The 19,369-nt window shown below is 42.2% G+C and overlaps 1 protein-coding gene across 5 annotated transcripts in view; it reads left to right on the top strand.

The window, feature by feature from the left end:
- Positions 1-19,369, top strand: part of LOC129863836 (erbin-like) — a 131,179-nt gene that overhangs the window by 58,309 nt on the left and 53,501 nt on the right. For all 5 annotated transcript variants that reach the window (XM_055936146.1, XM_055936149.1, XM_055936147.1 and 2 more), the window contains exons 3-6: positions 11,648-11,845; positions 12,466-12,583; positions 16,908-16,986; positions 17,766-17,855. In XM_055936146.1, the coding sequence (XP_055792121.1) occupies positions 11,657-11,845; positions 12,466-12,583; positions 16,908-16,986; positions 17,766-17,855 (476 nt within the window). In that variant the 5' untranslated portion in view covers positions 11,648-11,656. The remainder of the gene's footprint in view (positions 1-11,647; positions 11,846-12,465; positions 12,584-16,907; positions 16,987-17,765; positions 17,856-19,369) is intronic.

Genomic DNA, 19,369 nt, shown 5'->3' with positions numbered 1-19,369 from the left:
ACCCCACATTTTTAGAGTGTACATTTACTGATAGCCATGTAGGCTAATTGACTAATGATTCCAATGTGGCTTAGCAGTTCAGATGTCATTTTTTTCCCTCGTACTGTCTTGTCCTGTATATATATATTTACACCTTCTTCGCATATCTTTTATATTTTTTTTATTATCCAAGAACTCAACTACAAAAGCTTTCCTGCAACCCGCCTCACCAATTACAACAAAAAAAGTATTATTTACCTCAAATCTGAAAATCCACAGTGGAAGCTAACCAGGGGCTAATCAGAAGTTAGTCAGAAAGCTAACCAGAAGTTAGCCGAAAGCTAGCCGAAAGCTAATCTGAAGCTGCCCAGAAGTTAGCCGGCTTGCTGGCTAGCTTTGGTGTTTCAGCTGCCCACGTTTTGTGGTCATCAGCTATTCCTTTAGCTCGATAATCTACCGGCACTTTTGTGCAACGCGACTCGGACCGGAGCATACCGGGCCTTTTTTTCTCTCAGTTTCCCCGGATTTCAGCCGCAGGCTCTGGACATTTGCACCTTGATTTCGCAGCTAGCTAGCTGCAAACCGTGTGACTATTGGCTTACGTCGATCCCGGAGCAAACTTAAACTATTCCGGAGCTAGCCAGCTGAGGAGTTCCATCAGCCATTCCTGGGCTACAGTCACCTATCCGGACCCGTTTTTTTTTTTTTTTTTTTTTTTTTTTGCTGCAGATACGGAGCCCCACCGGGCCTTCACGATTGACTGCCGACGTTATCTGCCCGAGGGAGTTATCCAACTGGCACCTCCGTCGCGACGTTACCTGAACGCTCATCTGGGGCCCGCTAATCGTTAGCTGTCTTATCGGCTGTTATCTTAATACATATATCAGACATTTTTTTTTTTTTTTTTTTCTTGGGTCACTATCTATTTTGCCAATTGGATTGATCCCCTCTACAAGACACGGAACCCCACTAATCTACCGACGGAAACGCACGAGGTGTCTAAAAATAGACCTCCATCCTATGCTATCTTGCTACCGATAGCCATCTACCCGGCCAGCTGTCTGGATCGCCGTGACCCCAACCAACCTCTACTCACTGGACCCTTATTGATCACTCGATTAAGCATGCCTCTCCTTAATGTAAATATGCCTTGTCCATTGCTGTTCTGGTTAGTGTTTATTGGCTTATTTCACTGTAGGGCCTCTAGCCCTGCTCACTATACCATATCCAACCATTCAGTTCCACCACCCACATATGCGATGACATCACCTGGTTTCAATGATGTTTCTAGAGACAATATCTCTCTCATCATCACTCAATACCTAGGTTTACCTCCACTGTATTCACATCCTACCATACCTTTGTCTGTACATTATTCCTTGAAGCTATTTTATCGCCCCCAGAAACGTCCTTTTACTCTCTGTCCTAGACGTTCTAGACGACCAATTCTCATAGCTTTTAGCCGTACCCTTATCCTACTCCTCCTCTGTTCCTCTGGTGATGTAGAGGTGAATCCAGGACCTGCAGTACCTAGCTCCACTCCTATTCCCCAGGCGCTCTCTTTTGATGACTTCTGTAACCGTAATAGCCTTGGTTTCATGCATGTTAACATTAGAAGCCTCCTCCCTAAGTTTGTTTTGTTCACTGCTTTAGCTCACTCTGCCAACCCGGATGTTTTAGCCGTGTCTGAATCCTGGCTTAGAAAGACCACCAAAAATTCTGACATTTTCATCCCCAACTACAAGATAGAACGGCCAAAGGGGGCGGTGTCGCAATCTACTGCAAAGATTGCCTGCAGAGTTCTGTTTTACTATCCAGGTCTGTTCCCAAACAATTTGAACTTCTACTTTTAAAAATCCACCTCTCTAAAAACAAGTCTCTCACCATTGCCGCCTGCTATAGACCACCCTCTGCCCCCAGCTGTGCTCTGGACACCATATGTGAACTGATTGCCCCCCATCTATCTTCAGAGCTCGTGCTGCTAGGCGACCTAAATTGGAACATGCTTAACACCCCAGCCATCCTACAATCTAAGCTTGATGCCCTCAATCTCACACAAATTATCAATGAACCTACCAGGTACCACCCCAATTCCGTAAACACGGGCACCCTCATAGATATCATCCTAACCAACTTGCCCTCCAAATACACCTCTGCTGTTTTCAACCAAGATCTCAGCGATCACTGCCTCATTGCCTGCATCCGTAATGGGTCAGCGGTCAAACGACCTCCACTCATCACTGTCAAACGCTCCCTGAAACACTTCAGCGAGCAGGCCTTTCTGATCGACCTGGCCGAGGTATCCTGGAAGGATATTGATCTCATCCCGTCAGTAGAGGATGCCTGGATATTTTTTTTAAATGCCTTCCTCACCATCTTGAATAAGCATGCCCCATTCAAGAAATTTAGAACCAGGAACAGATATAGCCCTTGGTTCTCTCCTGACCTGACTGCCCTTAACCAACAGAAAAACATCCTATGGCGTTCTGCATTAGCATCGAACAGCCCCCGTGATATGCAACTTTTCAGGGAAACTAGAAACCAATATACACAGGCAGTTAGAAAAGCCAAGGCTAGCTTTTTCAAGCAGAAATTTGCTTCCTGCAACACAAATTCAAAAAAGTTCTGGGACACTGTGAAGTCCATGGACAATAAGAACAACACCTCCCAGCTTCCAACTGCACTGAAGATAGGAAACACTGTCACCACCGACAAATCCACTATAATTGAGAATTTCAATAAGCATTTTTCTACGGCTGGCCATGCTTTCCACCTGGCTACCCCTACCCCGGTCAACAGCACTGCCCTCCCCTCTGCTACTCGCCCAAGCCTTCCCCATTTCTCTTTCTCCCAAATACAGTCAGCTGATGTTCTGAAAGAGCTGCAAAATCTGGACCCTTACAAATCAGCCGGGCTAGATAATCTGGACCCTTTCTTTCTAAAACTATCTGCTGAAATTGTTGCCACCCCTATTACTAGCCTTTTCAACCTCTCTTTCGTGTCGTCTGAGATTCCCAAAGATTGGAAAGCAGCTGCGGTTATCCCCCTCTTCAAAGGGGGCAACACTCTTGACCCTAACAGCTACAGACCTATATCTATCCTACCCTGCCTTTCTAAGGTCTTCGAAAGCCAAGTCAACAAACAGATTACCGACCATCTCGAATCCCACCATACCTTCTCCACTATGCAATCTGGTTTCAGAGCTGGTCATGGGTGCACCTTAGCCACGCTCAAGGTCATAAACGATATCTTAACCGCCATCGATAGGAAACAATACTGTGCAGCCGTATTCATTGACCTGGCCAAGGCTTTTGACTCTATCAATCACCACATCCTCATCGGCAGACTCGACAGCCTTGGTTTCTCTAATGATTGCCTCGCCTGGTTCACCAACTACTTCTCTGATCGAGTTCAGTGTGTCAAATCGGAGGGTCTGTTGTCTGGGCCTCTGGCAGTCTCTATGGGGGTGCCACAGGGTTCAATTCTTGGACCGACTCTCTTCTCTGTATACATCAATGATGTCGCTCTTGCTGCTGGTGATTCTCTGATCCATCTCTACGCAGACGACACTATTCTGTATACTTCTGGCCCTTCTTTTGACACTGTGTTAACAACCCTCCAGGCGAGCTTCAATGCCATACAACTTTCCTTCCGTGGCCTCCATTTGCTCTTAAATACAAGTAAAACTAAATGCATGCTCTTCAACCGATCGCTGCCTGCACCTGCCCGCCTGTCCAACATCACTACTCTGGACGGCTCTGACTTAGAATATGTGGACAACTACAAATACCTAGGTGTCTGGTTAGACTGTAAACTCTCCTTCCAGACTCACATCAAACATCTCCAATCCAAAGTTAAATCTAGAATTGGCTTCCTATTCCGCAACAAAGCATCCTTCACTCATGCTGCCAAACATACCCTTGTAAAACTGACCATCCTACCAATCCTCGACTTCGGTGATGTCATTTACAAAATAGCCTCCAAAACCCTACTCAATAAATTGGATGCAGTCTATCACAGTGCCATCCGTTTTGTCACCAAAGCCCCATATACTACCCACCACTGCGACCTGTACACTCTCGTTGGCTGGCCCTCGCTTCATACTCGTCGTCAAACCCACTGGCTCCAGGTCATCTACAAGACCCTGCTAGGTAAAGTCCCCCCTTATCTCAGCTCGCTGGTCACCATAGCAGCAACTACCTGTAGCACGCGCTCCAGCAGGTATATCTCTCTGGTCACCCCCAAAACCAATTCTTCCTTTGGCCGCCTCTCCTTCCAGTTCTCTGCTGCCAATGACTGGAACGAACTACAAAAATCTCTGAAACTGGAAACACTTATCTCCCTCACTAGCTTTAAGCACCAGCTGTCAGAGCAGCTCATAGATTACTGCACCTGTACATAACCCATCTATAATTTAGCCCAAACAACTACCTCTTTACCTACTGTATTTATTTATTTATTTATTTTGCTCCTTTGCACCCCATTATTTCTATCTCTACTATCTCTACTTTTTTTCTTTTTTTATACTTGCTATATTGTATTTACTTCGCCAGCATGGCCTTTTTATAATTTTATTTATTTATATATATATTTTGTTTGCCTTCACCTCCCTTATCTCACCTCACTTGCTCATATTGTATATAGACTTATTTTTCACTGTATTATTGACTGTATGTTTGTTTTACTCCATGTGTAACTATGTGTTGTTGTATGTGTCGAACTGCTTTGCTTTATCTTGGCCAGGTCGCAATTGTAAATGAGAACGTGTTCTCAATTTGCCTACCTGGTTAAATAAAGGTGGGGGGAAAAAAAATAAATAAATCTATATAGCAACAATATCATATTTAGAGTTAGCAATCTAGCTAAGTGTTTTGTGTTCCCACTTCCTCAGGTGGTGAGTAATATATAACCCGATGTCGGCAAATTCTCTGAAAAGCCAAAAATACATCTGGATCCTATTTTGACAGGCTGCACATCAAAATATCAATTATGCATTCCCTGAATATGTTAGATGAATTAGCTTACTTTTTGAATCATAGGCTACCATCTCCGTTGTCTTACTGGGGAGGAAATTGTCTAGAGCGCTACTGCTAATTTAAAGTAACTGTCCATTTAAAACATGTTTATATAAAAACAAAAACAAAAATACACTTATTTTTATTGTGCAAAATTGGTACTTTTGGTCTGTATCGCCAAGCTCTAGCACTTCACCAAACAATTACTGATTGCTAATTTTATCATTATTTCCAAAAATAGCTACACTTATTGCGATTATGGATTTTCGTCCGTATCGCCTAGCTCTAGGAGAGGCCCCCTGAGACGGGCCCGCTTTCTCTCGTTTAGGCCTTCTTGTTCCCGCTTATTATAGGCTACTCAATTCTGTCTCTTGTCTCTGACTTGAGTACTAGCCTATTACTTGTACTCACGCACTCATTGGCTACGATTCTCCTCCCTTCTCCCAAATTGTGCATGTGCAACTTAACTCTCTTAACTCGCCTAGTTCTCTCACTTTTTCTTTCACTAACTATGTTCTGCTTACTTTTCCCCCTGAGCTATGTGGCTATTAGTGTGATTGTAGGTAATCCAGGGAGGAGTGGTGGCAGTGGAAGTCTTGTTCAGTTTCTAACCCAGGAAAGCATGGTGGGCTGACAGCCCCATGTCTCTATAGGCTATTAGAGATGGCCATGCACTAGCCCTACATCACTCACTCACTCACTCACTGAGTCGGACATGTTGTGCTACGATGCGGTGCGCTGATGAAGATAAAGCGGGAGTAAGTCACATTCTCTACGCACTCCAGTGAACAAGGCCTCCATTGACCAGGCACATTCCATATTGAAATTCTGGACTGCCATAAAGCACCCAGCCATAGCCAACTCTGTCATCAGACCAATAATATCCACTGTGAATCTCGTGGCCCCTTCAAAGAAGCGAGTGCAGAGCGCGCAATGGAAAGAAAGCGTAAGCTGTTCACATGTTTCTTTCCAATTCGCCCAGCAGTTTCCTTTTAGTTTCCTGATTTGAGGAGTAGTTGAGCGTCAGCCATTTCGTACCTGGGCTGACTGTTGTTTCATGATAAAGTACGATAGTCAAGGACTGGATTCTCTGGAGGATGACTTGCATCACGACGTTGTTTCTGTTCATCCTTCAATACAACACAATTAAGCCTGCGGCCTTCTGCTGTATTGAGCTGCTGTAGATGCTTCTTGCTATGCCTGACTGAAAGCGGAGTTTCTTTGGACGCCTTCCAACAGGAACTGCTCTATAATAAAACATTTCGAACAAGAGGCTCTCACAATGGCAGAGTTTGCAATAATACAGCCATTAGTGGAGGAAGAAATAGCTGAGATTTTGATTTTGCCATCTGGCCTCAATGAGCTGATGACGCTATTTTCAACCTTCGCCTGCTAGATGTTCCTCAATCTCAGGTCCTCGGAACGGCACTGGTCCTGGAGATGATTCTGAGCAATCCCTCAGATGGTTAGCTGGCGTCAATTTAGTCCGTTCTCAAGTGCTGTTTTGTTAAACCTAGCCTAAGCAGTTTTCCAAGGAGGAAGGCCCTGATTCTTCACAAAACCAGGACAAAAATGACACTGTTTTCTTTGATTTTTCACAACATTTAATCCATAGAAAAGTCCTTTTGGAGGATTGTTGATATGTATTTGACATTTTGTATCTGAAAGCATAATAAAAACACTATTAATCAAAGGAGGCACATTTATGACATTTTGGAAATTTAAGAAGCGGTAGATCTGTTCTGTGTGCTATTTCTATGCTTCCCATTCTTACGTTTAGTTTTTGCGGCTTATTTTCGGTTTTGTAGACCAGCTTCAAACAGCTGAAAATACAATATTTTTGGTTATGGAAAATCTATTTCACAGCGGTTTAGATGGTACAATGATTCTCTACACTATACTTGATTGTTTTGTCACAAACTGAAATTAGGCTAACTATTTGGATTTTAACAGCCAAGAAATGACAGAGCCATTTCTGCACAGTTCATCTTTAAGACAACATAATGTTTATATGTAAGTGCTACAAAGCAAGAATATGGTAGAGATCAAACTCGTGAACTTTGATATGCCCATGGAATATATTATGTTAAACAATATATATAAAAAAGCCAAATCTTGACATTTATTTATTTTTATACCACTCGTATTTCAGCGCGAGCGGTAAAGCTTCATATGACACCAGTTTTTGCTTTGTAGCACCTACATATGGAACATTATGGAGTCTTAAAGGGGGCCTAGGTAAGGCCAAAATGTCATGAATATACCAACTTTAAATATTTATTAATTATGCTTTTAGATACAAATGTCAAGCATACAGTACCAGTCAAAAGTTTGGACACACCTACTCATTCAAGGGTTTTTCTTTTCTTTTTTACTATTTTCTACATTGTCAAATAATAGTGAAGACATATAAACTATGAAATAACACATGTAATCGTGTAGTAACCAAAAACGTGTTGAACAAATCAAAATATATTTTAGATTCTTCAAAGTAGCCACCCTTTGCCTTGATGACAGCTTTGCACACTCTTGGCATTCTCTCAACCAGCGTCATGAGGTAGTCACCTGGATTGCATATCAGCTATGTACGCTGCTGCGCTCGCTGTTTCAGTCAAATTTCTACATGGAGGAGAGAGGGAAAGGGGGATACCTAGTCAGTTGTACAACTGAATGCCTTCAACTGAAATGTGTCTATCATTTAACCCAACCTGAATCAGAGAGGTGCCGGGGGCTGCCTTAATCGACATCCACGTCTTCGGCACCCGGGGAACAGTGGGTTAACTGCCTTGTTCAGGGGCAGAACGACAGATTTTTACCTTGTCAGCTCGGGGATTCGATCCAGGAACCTTTCGGTTACTGGCCCATGCTACTCTTTCATGGTCTCGGAGTGAATTTGCATGTCCCATATAATGTGGTAATGATGAGTCGAAATCAACTTAGCCTGTTGTTTTCTGGCACATTCATTTCATATGCAGCCACAGAGTGGTGGCTCATAGGCTTACTGTGCCTTGATTGACGAACAACAAGCTTGACAAGTTTTATAAAAGGTTTCAAACTAACTGAATAAAGTCGATCTCACGTCCTTGCCATTCATAAATCATGCAGCGTAGTTATGTACTTGGTATCGCATTGGGACACGTAAACTAAAGATTTTCGATATGAACTTCATCAGGACTTGCCAGACTGTGACGTTAAAGCGAGTGACTCGTCAGTGGCCTTCCGAGTCGCACCTGTAAGAGAGCTGTTCATTTGGCTCCCTATTTTGCATACCAATTAGGCTTTTTGGCTATTATCTGCATGTACATTAAAAAAAAACTTTGATTAAGATGGTATATCCTCCTCACTCCAGGAAAAATAGGTAGGCTAGTGGAGAGAGCCTCACTCTGGTCCAAAATATGATCAAAGAAAACAGATTGAATTGTTTTAAAAGCTAATTATACTTATAGGCCTATGGAATTTTCAAAGATATTGATATAGATCTACTGATTTGGTCAAAGTGTTGACAATGGAGCCGTCAACTGCTGCTTTCTGGGTAGCAAAGCCCATGATTAACACCTGCTTCATTCTTCAGTCATACCTGTATCACAGGTAGCTGAGAAAATGCCTCTTAAAAGGAAGCTTGAAGCCTGTGGAAGTTGGCAGACTCTTACAGGATTCTTTAATAAGAAATCTGTGGGTCAGTTGCAAAACAAGTCTTTTTAATCAAATAAAATGATGTACTGCAATTCAGAGTTGAAAACACTTGTTGAACTTCTTTCAGGAATTTAGATGATGTTCTGTCTCTTCTTTTAAAACGTATTGACCCAGAACTTAATTAAACATCTGTTCTGTTTATTTTAGAGACCCATTTTGTCGTTTTGAAAAACTGCCGTCACAATTTGTCATTTTAAATTGTAAACACAAGACCACAACTCCTTTCTCCAATCTGGGAGGTAAACTCAATGAAGTATTCCAAAATGTTGCTCTGTGTTTCGGATGGAATCTAGGCATTAGAATGTACCTGAGGAAACCAAAATAGAGTTTGTTTGACAAAAATGTCTTAACCCAGGGAGCCTGTCTGGCTGGCTACTCCATGTGCTTGTAGAAAACACTGCCCTGACCTTTCATATGTTTGCCTTAGGCTTACTGTCTGAATGGAGATGCATTGTCAGTGCACTGACGAGCAATAAGAGTAATCTATATGCAAATTCAAGTGCCAGCTCACTGTTTATACCTCAGGTAAAATAATGGGGAGTGGGGAGGCATATCCATGAGGTATGCTTTGTTTGTCCAGATAGGTCTCTTCTCTGGGCCAGATGAGTGCCACTACCGTGCTGTGGCTCTGTAGCTTGTTTGAAAGTAATGTGAAACCTGTTGAAGAGCTTTGTTTTCATTATCCAGTGACGTTCTGGACCAAAATGTACACAGCTCTCTTTCTGAAGAGATTTTAAAGGGGCCCATTTATCTGTAATGTGTTTCCATACTAAACAATGCTCAGAGGGCATTGTGTTGATGATAGCTGGCCCTTTGCTCCGGCACTTTCAACACAACACAGATGTAAATGATAATGCGTTGCAGATCCTGCTTATGTGTCAATATGGTCTCAGAGATCAAACGATTAGGCTATGTAATAGGGTTGTGACGATTATGGGATCTTGGGTAACGATTGTCAAGCAAATGGCCATGTTTATTGTCATAACTGTAATTTTTTGCGAAATGTTTTTGTAAAATAGAAAACAATCTTTATTTGACTTGGCAAGTCGGTTAAGAACATTTTTTTTATTTACAATGACGGCCTACACCGGCCAAAGCGGACGACGCTGGGCCAATTTCTGCCGTACCATGGGACTCTCAATCACGGCCAGTTGTGATACAGCCTGGATTCTAACCAGGGTATCTGTAGTGACGCCTCAAGCACTGATATGCAGTGCCTCAGACCGCTGTGCCACTAATGCATCTTTTAGGAAATTTGCTAAGACATACCTAGTGAATACAACACAGATTTGGTGACGCCCCTGTCTCGAAACCGAATGGTTTTGACCGCTTGGAACTTTTGGAAATGAAGCATCACCTCCCGACTGTGCCGTTCTGCTTGTAAAATTATCAAATCAAATTTTATTTGTCACATACACATGGTTAGCAGATGTTAATGCGAGTGTAGCGAAATGCTTGTGCTTCTAGTTCCGACAATGCAGTAATAACCAGCAAGTAATCTAACCTAACAATTCCACAACTACTACCTTATACACACAAGTGTAAAGGGATAAAGAATATGTACATAAAGATATATGAATGGTTGATGGTACAGAACGGCATAGGCAAGATGCAGTAGATGGTATAGTGTACAGTCTATACATATGAGATGAGTAATGTAGGGTATGTAAACATAAAGTGGCATAGTTTAAAGTGGCTATTGATACATGTATTACATAAAGATGGCAAGATGCAGTGGATGATATACAGTACAGTATATACATATACATATGAGATGAGTAATGTAGGGTATGTAAACATTATATTAAGTGGCATTGTTTAAAGTGTCTAGTGATACATTTTTACATAATTTCCATCAATTCCCATTATTAAAGTGGCTGGAGTTGAGTCAGTATGTTGGCAGCGGCCACTAAATGTTAGTGGTGGCTGTTTAACAGTCTGATGGCCTTGAGATAGAAGCTGTTTTTCAGTCTCTCGGTTTCTGCTTTGATGCACCTGTACTGACCTCGCCTTCTGGATGATAGCGGGGTGAACAGGCAGTGGCTCGGGTGGTTGTTGTCCTTGATGATCTTTATGGCCTTCCTGTGACATCGGGTGGTGTAGGTGTCCTGGAGGGCAGGTAGTTTACCCCCGGTGATGCGTTGTGCAGACCTCACTACCCTCTGGAAAGCCTTACGGTTGTGGGCGGAGCAGTTGCCGTACCAGGCGGTGATACAGCCCGACAGGATGCTCTCGATTGTGCATCTGTAGAAGTTTGTGAGTGCTTTTGGTGACAAGCCACATATTGCCACATGTACCCACTTTATGTAAAAATGAAAACTGTGTGTGAGTAAACTATTAAATTGGATATAAAAATACTAAAATAATGTATTGAGGCAATTATGACAAAATAAAATGTAAGCTCACGGTTGTCAATAATTGTCGATTATACGATTGTGCCAGCCCTGTTATGTAACTTCTTACAGAGCAATTTATGCCCATAGTTCAGGGGGGCTGTGGAAAACTATCAGATCATAACGGATGCTGCCTTCGCCCTTAGATCGTCTTTTGTAACTTTTGGTAAAACTTCTTGGACTGTTATTGAAGCACCGAGTGGAGCCATACCAGGGAAGGTCACTCAAACATCTAGCGCCCAGGCTGGCGATTAGTCAGGGCTCCAGAGTGCAAGCATTTCACTCGCAATTGTGAATAAAAATAGAAGTATGACATTTATAGCAAAATAAATTCTGCAGTAGCTATTTTCAAAATGTTAGTTGTTTTTGTTTCATAGCTGGTAGGTAATCACACACAAATCAAACTGCCTTACCTGCCCACTAGTTCAATTTCTTCAATCTGACACTCTCCCTCTGACATTTCTCTCTTGCCTTAGGACGTTAGCTGTAGTAGCTTTAGCCTCCAAGATGCGCCAGTAGTTCACTGAGCTGTCTTGACACCTGACTCTCCTCTCCCTCTCTCTGCAGTGCCTGAGGATGTCGAGCAAGCGGAACCTGTTTGTGCGTCTAGTGCCGTGCCGCTGCCTGCGGGGGGAGGAGGAGGCGGTGACGTCTCTGGACTACTCCCACTGCAGCCTGGAGACAGTGCCTAAGGAGATCTTCAGCTTGGAGAAGACCCTGGAGGAGCTCTATCTGGACGCCAACCAGATCGAGGAGCTGCCCAAAGTAGGACGCAGACACACACGGATGGATGTGTTCATAATAAGTTCAGAATGATACACACCCAAATACCCTGATCATTTCTTTTTGTATAAACAAAGTTGGTCCTGTAATGTATATAATGGTTTAGAAACATGAACCTTTCCAAGTTGCAGTGACCACTCCCTGGCAAACACTATCTCAGTAGAGTGACACAATGAAATCAGTCCGTAAGGAGAAGGCTGTAGGACTTGATCAAGTTGCGGCCTCTGATGTCAGTCGGGCCTTTTTCCTCCCGCTGCTTACAACACGGAGTACATTACCAAGGGATGATTGTAGTGGTTATGTAAGGCGAGAATATCCTGCCGTTAGAACGGCGCCAATCCACAGTGCTGCCCTGTGCTTACCCCTACCCCACACAATCAGTCTATAATTCTCCAAGTGTGTTGTAACGAAGTCCGCATCGGGTGGCTGTTGGGGCCCAGCGACTTGATGCTTGGCTGTGAATGAGCTGCAGCTTCCTTTACAAACCAGAGTCCTGGCTGAGTCATGCTGCGAAGTTAACTTGTCTTATTCCCGCCCGCCCTCTCTCTCTTTCTTCCTATCTCTCTCTCTTCCTCCCGTTCTCTCTCTTCCTCCCTCCATAGCAACTGTTCAACTGCCAGTTGCTCCACCGGCTGAGCATGCCAGACAATGACCTCACAGTGCTGCCTGCGGCCATCGCCAACCTCGTCAATCTCAGGGAGCTGGACGTCAGCAAGAACAGTAAGCACAATGACCAGAATGACCACTCTTTCAATAAGAATATGACAAGAATGACCACTTTCAAAAACAATATGACAAGAATGACCATTCATTCAATACAAAAGCACTGTATGACCAGATCAATAACATAATATCATTTTGTTGAGGTCTTTAAGGAGTTGCAGCCTGCCCCTTTGGGTACGTTGTTTATGTTTAGAATGACTCCCATTCAACTTTTACTTTAGGACTCTACATCAATTATCAAGTCACTCATTCTGAAAAGTGGATTTTGACTGAAGAGCCAGCCCACTTCTCCATATTTGTGCAGTGTGAATATAGAATGTTAAAGTTGACAATGGCTAGTCAGAGATGGATGGTTCAATAATAGTTTGAGACTGTTTCTACTGTCGCTGGACTAGACTCGCGTGCTAGACTGAAGGAGACTAGACAATACCTGCCAGCTTGAAGTGGAAAAACCCTGCTGTTGAATTATCATAGTTTTAAGTCTGTGTGCAAGTCAGTGTCTTATCAGCAGTGGGATGTTCAGACTACTTAACTAATTGCCCCTTAGTGTCCCTCTGTTGTCAAAGAAAATTACTGAAACATAAAGTGGATTAGATTATGTAAAAAGTGTCTGTGTCGGTTAAACCATCAGCCCTCCATTTTTAAATTGAGAAGTTAAAACAAAGAAAACCCTTAAAAGTATCAATAACACACAGAAATGCTGTTTCACCACATTTTTTACACCCAACAGTAGATCACACCGCTGACAAACCCTTGTGTAAAAAACAAACAAAAAACAAGGAAGTTATGACAGGACAAGCTGAGGCCTGCAACTGATTCTGTACACTAGAATACATAGGACTAGCACTACCTTACAACAACTGGCCAAAATAGAAATGACATCTTAGTTCATGTATATAATAGTGGTGCACTACGTAGGGTGTCATTTGAGACTGAACCGGTGCCAATTGTGAATGAAGCGCCCCAGAGCTGTCTCTCATCTCCAGTCTAATGGAGGAGCCGCTCACTGCTAGTTGTCAGTGTGAGAGAAAGCGTGTGTATGTGTTGATGGCTTCTGGATTGATCAAATGTGATTATCACCAAATAAGGGCCTCACAGACGTTCTCTAAGCAAGATTCTCAAATCGCAGAGTTGCATCAGCACACGTTTACTATTGAGTGACATTTAGTTTTTCAGTTTGTTCACTTTATCTAGCTACAGTGATTGGGAAAAATATAATATCTGAAAAACAACTAGAACACTACCACTCCTGTAAAATGACGTGGCATATAGGCCTCGCAAACAATTCCCAAATAATCTGGCACCTGTTCATTTGAGCACTGTTGAGTTTGATAGAAATGCTGTAATGGCCAGTCCTCTCAGATTGCTGTGCTTTGAGACAATGCCTCGTACTGCCTTTATTACAGTTATTACATGATCTCTGATGGAAACTGAAAGATCAGAGTCCATCCTCAGTTGACTGGTGCACACAGACATTCTCAAACACACACTGCTACATACGCACACCATTTTCTGTTCTACTGCTCCAGTGCACTGAGTGACAGGCAGCTAAATAAACAAGTAGCAAAGGAAGTAAAGTAGCACCATATTGTTTCTTGATCTCCACTTGGTTTTTGTGTCCATCCACCACAGTGGAGTCCGTACCAGACTAATCAAACAGAGTAAGGAACATCTGGGGAGTTTTTAGTGACTTAAGGCCACGTCTGTTTACTTAATAGAAGCTTACCCTCCTTCACCTAGTACTCAGGGCTAAGTGTTGTGAACACGAATCAAAGTATACGGAAATAAACCTCGAGACGTGCTCACGAACCGCCCCCCTCGAGTTGAGCCACTGTCGAGCGGATGTTTTCCGTGAGAACTGCCAGACACACTCTGTCAGCTTCTCTCTGCTAATGTGTCAACTCCTCGAGCACTCAGCCCTGTGGGTGTTTACAGAGGAAAGGTGCAGCCCAGGCGCCTTAATGCAGAGCTAAGACCAGACACTTCTCACAGAGGACTGACTGACTGACTGACTGCCTGGCTGGTACTAGTCTACGCCACTCTCCTGCTGTTGAAAACAGATATTCTAGCATGATCCCCTTTTCATAATAATTAAATGTTTTCTTAACACAAAAAAAAAAAAATTGTCCTATGCCCACCACTTATTGAAACATTTGTCAACATGCTTTACAAAGATTGGAGGGAATATTTTTAAAATGTAGGCCTAAATCAAGGATAGGCAAAATTTGGGGGTGGGGGCCAGTTGCCCATCCCTGGTCTAAATGGAAAATGATGGCGTACATCTGTCTGTTTTGTGTCAACACATTAGATGTAGGTTCTGAGGGATAGTCTGTTCACAAAGCAAGATCAATATGTTAGCCTACTATTTTTGATAAATATTCACATACAATCATATACAGTGCCTTCAGAAAGTATTCATACCCCTTGTGTTACAGCCTGCATTTAAAATGTATTAAATTGACATTTTGTGTCATTGGCCAACACATGTCAGTGGAATTATGTTTTTAGAAATGTATTAAAAATGAAAAGCTGAAATGTCTTTGGTCAGTAAGTATTCAACCCCTTGTTATGGCAAGCCTAAATAAGTTCAGGAGTAAGACATTTGCTTAAATGTTTGAATTTATTTTTGTAATTTTAACCTTTATTTAACTAGGCAAGTCAGTTAATTAAGAACAATTTTGTATTTACAATGACGGCCTACACCGGCCAAACCCGGACGACGCTGGGCCAATTGTGCGTTGCCCTATGGGACTCCCAATCACGGCTGGTTGTGATACAGCGTGGAATCGAACCAGGGTGTCTGTAGTGACGCCTCAAGCACTGAGATGCAGTGCCTTAGACTGCTGCGCCATTCGGGAGCATGGACTCATTTTGTAGGCAATAATAGTGTTTAACATGATTTTTTAATGACTACCTCATCTCTTTACCCCACACATACAATTATCTGTATGGTCCCTCAGTCGAGCAGGGAATTTCAAACACAGATTCATCCATGAAGACCAAGGAGGTTTTCCAATGCCTCACAAAGACGGGTACCTATTGCTCGATGGTTAAATATAAAAAAAGCAGACATTGAATATCCGTTTGAGCATAGTGAAGTTATTAATTACACTTTGGATGGTGTATCAATACACCCAGTCACTACAAAGATACAGGTGTTCCCAGAGAGGAAAGAAACGGCTCAGGGATTTCACCATGAGGCCAATGTTGACTTTAAAACGGTTAGTTTAATGGTTGTGATGGGTGAAGACTGAGGATGGATCAACAACTATGTAGTTACTCCACAATACTAACTAAATGACAGAGTGAAAAGAAGGAAGCCTGTACAGAATAAAAAATATTCCAAAACTGTTTGCAATAAGTCACTAAAATAAAACTGCAAACGTGTGGCAAAGAAATTTAACAATGTCCTGAGTACCACTCTTCATATTTTCAATTATGGTGGTGGCTGCATCATGTTATGGATATACTTGTCATAGGCAAGGACTAGGGAGTTTTGTAGGATACAAATAAATGGAATTGAGCTAAGCACAGGCAAAATCCTAGAGGAAAACCTGGTTGTCTGTTTTCTAACAAACTGGGAGACAAATTCACCGTTCAGCAGGACAATAACCTTAAACACAAGGCCAAATACTCACTGGAGTAGTTTACCAGGATGACATTGAATGTTCCTGAGTGGCCTATTTACAGTTTTGACTTAAATCGTCTTGAAACTCTATGGCAAGACTTGAGAATGGCTGTCTAGCAATGATCAACCACCAACTTGACAGAGCTTGAAGACATTTTTTAAAGAATAATGTGCAAATATTGTACAATCCAGATGTTCAAAGCTCTTACACTTACCCAGAAAACCTCACAGCTGTGATCTCTGCCAAAGGGTGATTCAAACATTTATTGACTCAGGGGTGTGAATACTTACATAAATTAGATTTCATTTTCAGTACATTTATTTTAACATGTTTTCACTTTGTCATTATGGGGTATTGCGTGAAGGTGGGTGAGGAATACAATCAATTTTGAATTCAGGCTGTAAGGCAACAAAATGTGGGTTAAGTTGAGGGGTATGAATACATTCTGAAGCCTGTGTATAGGCTACTGTAGAAGCGGTTGATTTTCCAGTTTATAAAAAAAAAAAAAAACAAGCCGGAGTTGAATGTGGGATATTGAAAATATTGAATAAGTCGATCAAGTCGATATTGCTCTTTTGATCTAGATAGGGAGATGTTTGATACTGCTCTGTTAAATATCCCCCAGGAATTGTAACACAGTTAAATAATTAAACCCCCTAAATGTTGACATGATGTAACTGTACATGTTCTAGGTATCCAGGAGTTTCCAGAAAATATCAAGAACTGCAAAGTCCTGGCTATCGTTGAAGCGAGTGTGAATCCCATCTCCAAGTAAGTTTCGTTCAAATACTTTAAAAGCCACACCTGTGTATTTACCTACACACGCCGAAGGATATGACTACGGCCTTGAAATGTTAATTCCTAAACCCCTTCGGCTAGACCAGTCACGAAATGGAAGGATAAGATTCCTTGTGTTCATTGTTCTCACTGACTTATGAGGCATTGTCTTAAGTGAATGTTTGCTCTTGCCAAATGAAAATTTCATTTGAGCTAATGCTACCACTGACAATGAGTAAAGATCATATTCAAAGTAAGATGGTTCAAAAAATGATATTTCTTGGGAACAGCAAAAAGTTGGCAGACATATACTTTCCATTACAAAGATAAGATAAACGTTAGTGTTCCCAAAGGGAAAATTGTCTTGGATACTGGACACATAATACTTTTCTGTGAAATAATAAAACCTCTTATTGTCTACTTTTTCCATTTTTCTTCTGTACTGTTAGGAGGTAGTGTACAAAGCATTTCGCTGCACCTGCTATAACGTCTGCTAAACGGTGTACGTGACCAATAAACTTTGATTTGAGTTTTATTGATTTATTTTTCTGCTCGAAGCCTGTGCCACATTTAGCCGAGATGTGCGTAGATACAGTAATTTGTCTCATTTTTACGCTTCTTTTAAAAATAGAATAATAACACTATCCTACAACTAATTGCCTATATTGTTTCGTCCGGCTCCTGTGCGCATCTCCGGTTTTATTTCCTCTGCATTTATAATGTTAGTGATTTATGTTAGTGACGTGATCATGTTGCTCCTGTCTCCCCTGCAGGCTCCCAGAGGGTTTCACCCAGCTCCTCAGCCTGTCACAGCTCTACCTGAATGACGCCTTCCTCGAGTTCCTTCCAGCCAGCTTCGGCAGGTAAGACATCAGACAATCAATCAATCACAATTCATATACACTGACTGTACAAAACTTTAGGAACATGCAATTTTTCATGACATAGACTGACCAGGTGAATCCAGGTGAATGCTATGATCTCTTATTATTGTCACCTGTTAAATCTTCAGTCAGTTTAGATGGAGGAGACAGGTTAAAGAAGGATTTTTAAGCCTTGAGACAATTGAGACATGGATTGTGTATGTGTGTCAGTCAGAGGGTGAATGGGCGAGACAAAATATTTAAGTGCCTTTGAACGGGGTATGGTAGTAGGTGCCAGGCGCTCAAGTTTGAGTGTGTCAAGAACTGCAACGCTGCTGGGTTTTTCACACTTAACAGTTTCCCATCTGTATCAAGAATGGTCCACTACCAAAAGGACATCCAGCCAACTTGACAAGTGTGACAAGCATTGGCGTCAACATGGGCCAGAATCCGTGTGGAATGCTTTCGACACCTTGTAGTCCATGCCCCGACAAGTTGAGGTTGTTTTGAGGGCATAAGGGGAGCAAATCTCCAAAAGCAAATACACTGCGTTTGTTGGCCTTAAAGTACACAAGTGCTCACATGCAAGGAAGCAGGCAGGTATTGAAAATGGGTTCAAGGGGTGAAATTTTGTCTCCTCAGTCACAAGGTAGCATGACAAGGTACTGTAGGTTATTCCCTCGAGACAGGAAGCCGTTACCTTATAGTGATGTTGGAATGACGGGCAAAAATCCACGTTTACTTATCTCATCTTCAGAGTTGGGGACCTTAACCTCCCCATGGAAATTCTTTAAACTGGGAAAGGGCGTGTGTGTGTTGCAGTTGTGTGTTGCAGTTGTGTGTTGCAGTTGTGTGTTGCAGTTGTGTGTTGCAGTTGTGCGTTGCAGTTGTGCGTTGCAGTTGTGCGTTGCAGTTGTGCGTTGCAGTTGTGCGTTGCAGTTGTGCGTTGCAGTTGTGCGTTGCAGTTGTGCGTTGTGCGTGCGTTGCAGTTGTGTGTGTGTGTGTGTGTGTGTTGTAGTGTGAGGTTAGAAGTCAGAGGAACCAGTATGTGTATGAATGCAGTGTGATGTGAAAGTTTGAGATAAAATCAACTGCTACAATCCTCTTTCTTCTTCAATTGCTTCAACTTCCACACTCCCCTGTCTCTATAGAGACTAACTCTTTATCATATAACTCATCTCTCCCACGGTGAAGATCACAACTGTATTGTGATCGCAACTGTAAAGTGCATTCGGAAAGTTTTCAGACCCCTTTACTTTTTCCATATTTTGTTAAGTTACACAGCCTAATTCTAAAATTGATTCAATTGTTTTTTTTCTTCTTTTCATGACTCTAAACGCAATACCCCATAATGACAAAGCAAAAATAGTTTTGTAGATTTGTTTAACTGAAATTACATTTACATAAGTATTCAGACCTTTTACTCTGTACTTTGTTAAAGCACCTTTGGCAGTGATTACAGCGTCGAGTCTTCTTGGGTAGGAGGATACAAGCTTGGCACACCTGTATTTGGG

Source organism: Salvelinus fontinalis, chromosome 10 (genome assembly GCF_029448725.1).
Source record: "Salvelinus fontinalis isolate EN_2023a chromosome 10, ASM2944872v1, whole genome shotgun sequence".
Lineage (NCBI taxonomy): Eukaryota > Metazoa > Chordata > Actinopteri > Salmoniformes > Salmonidae > Salvelinus > Salvelinus fontinalis.
This window is presented reverse-complemented; position numbering and strand designations above follow the sequence as displayed.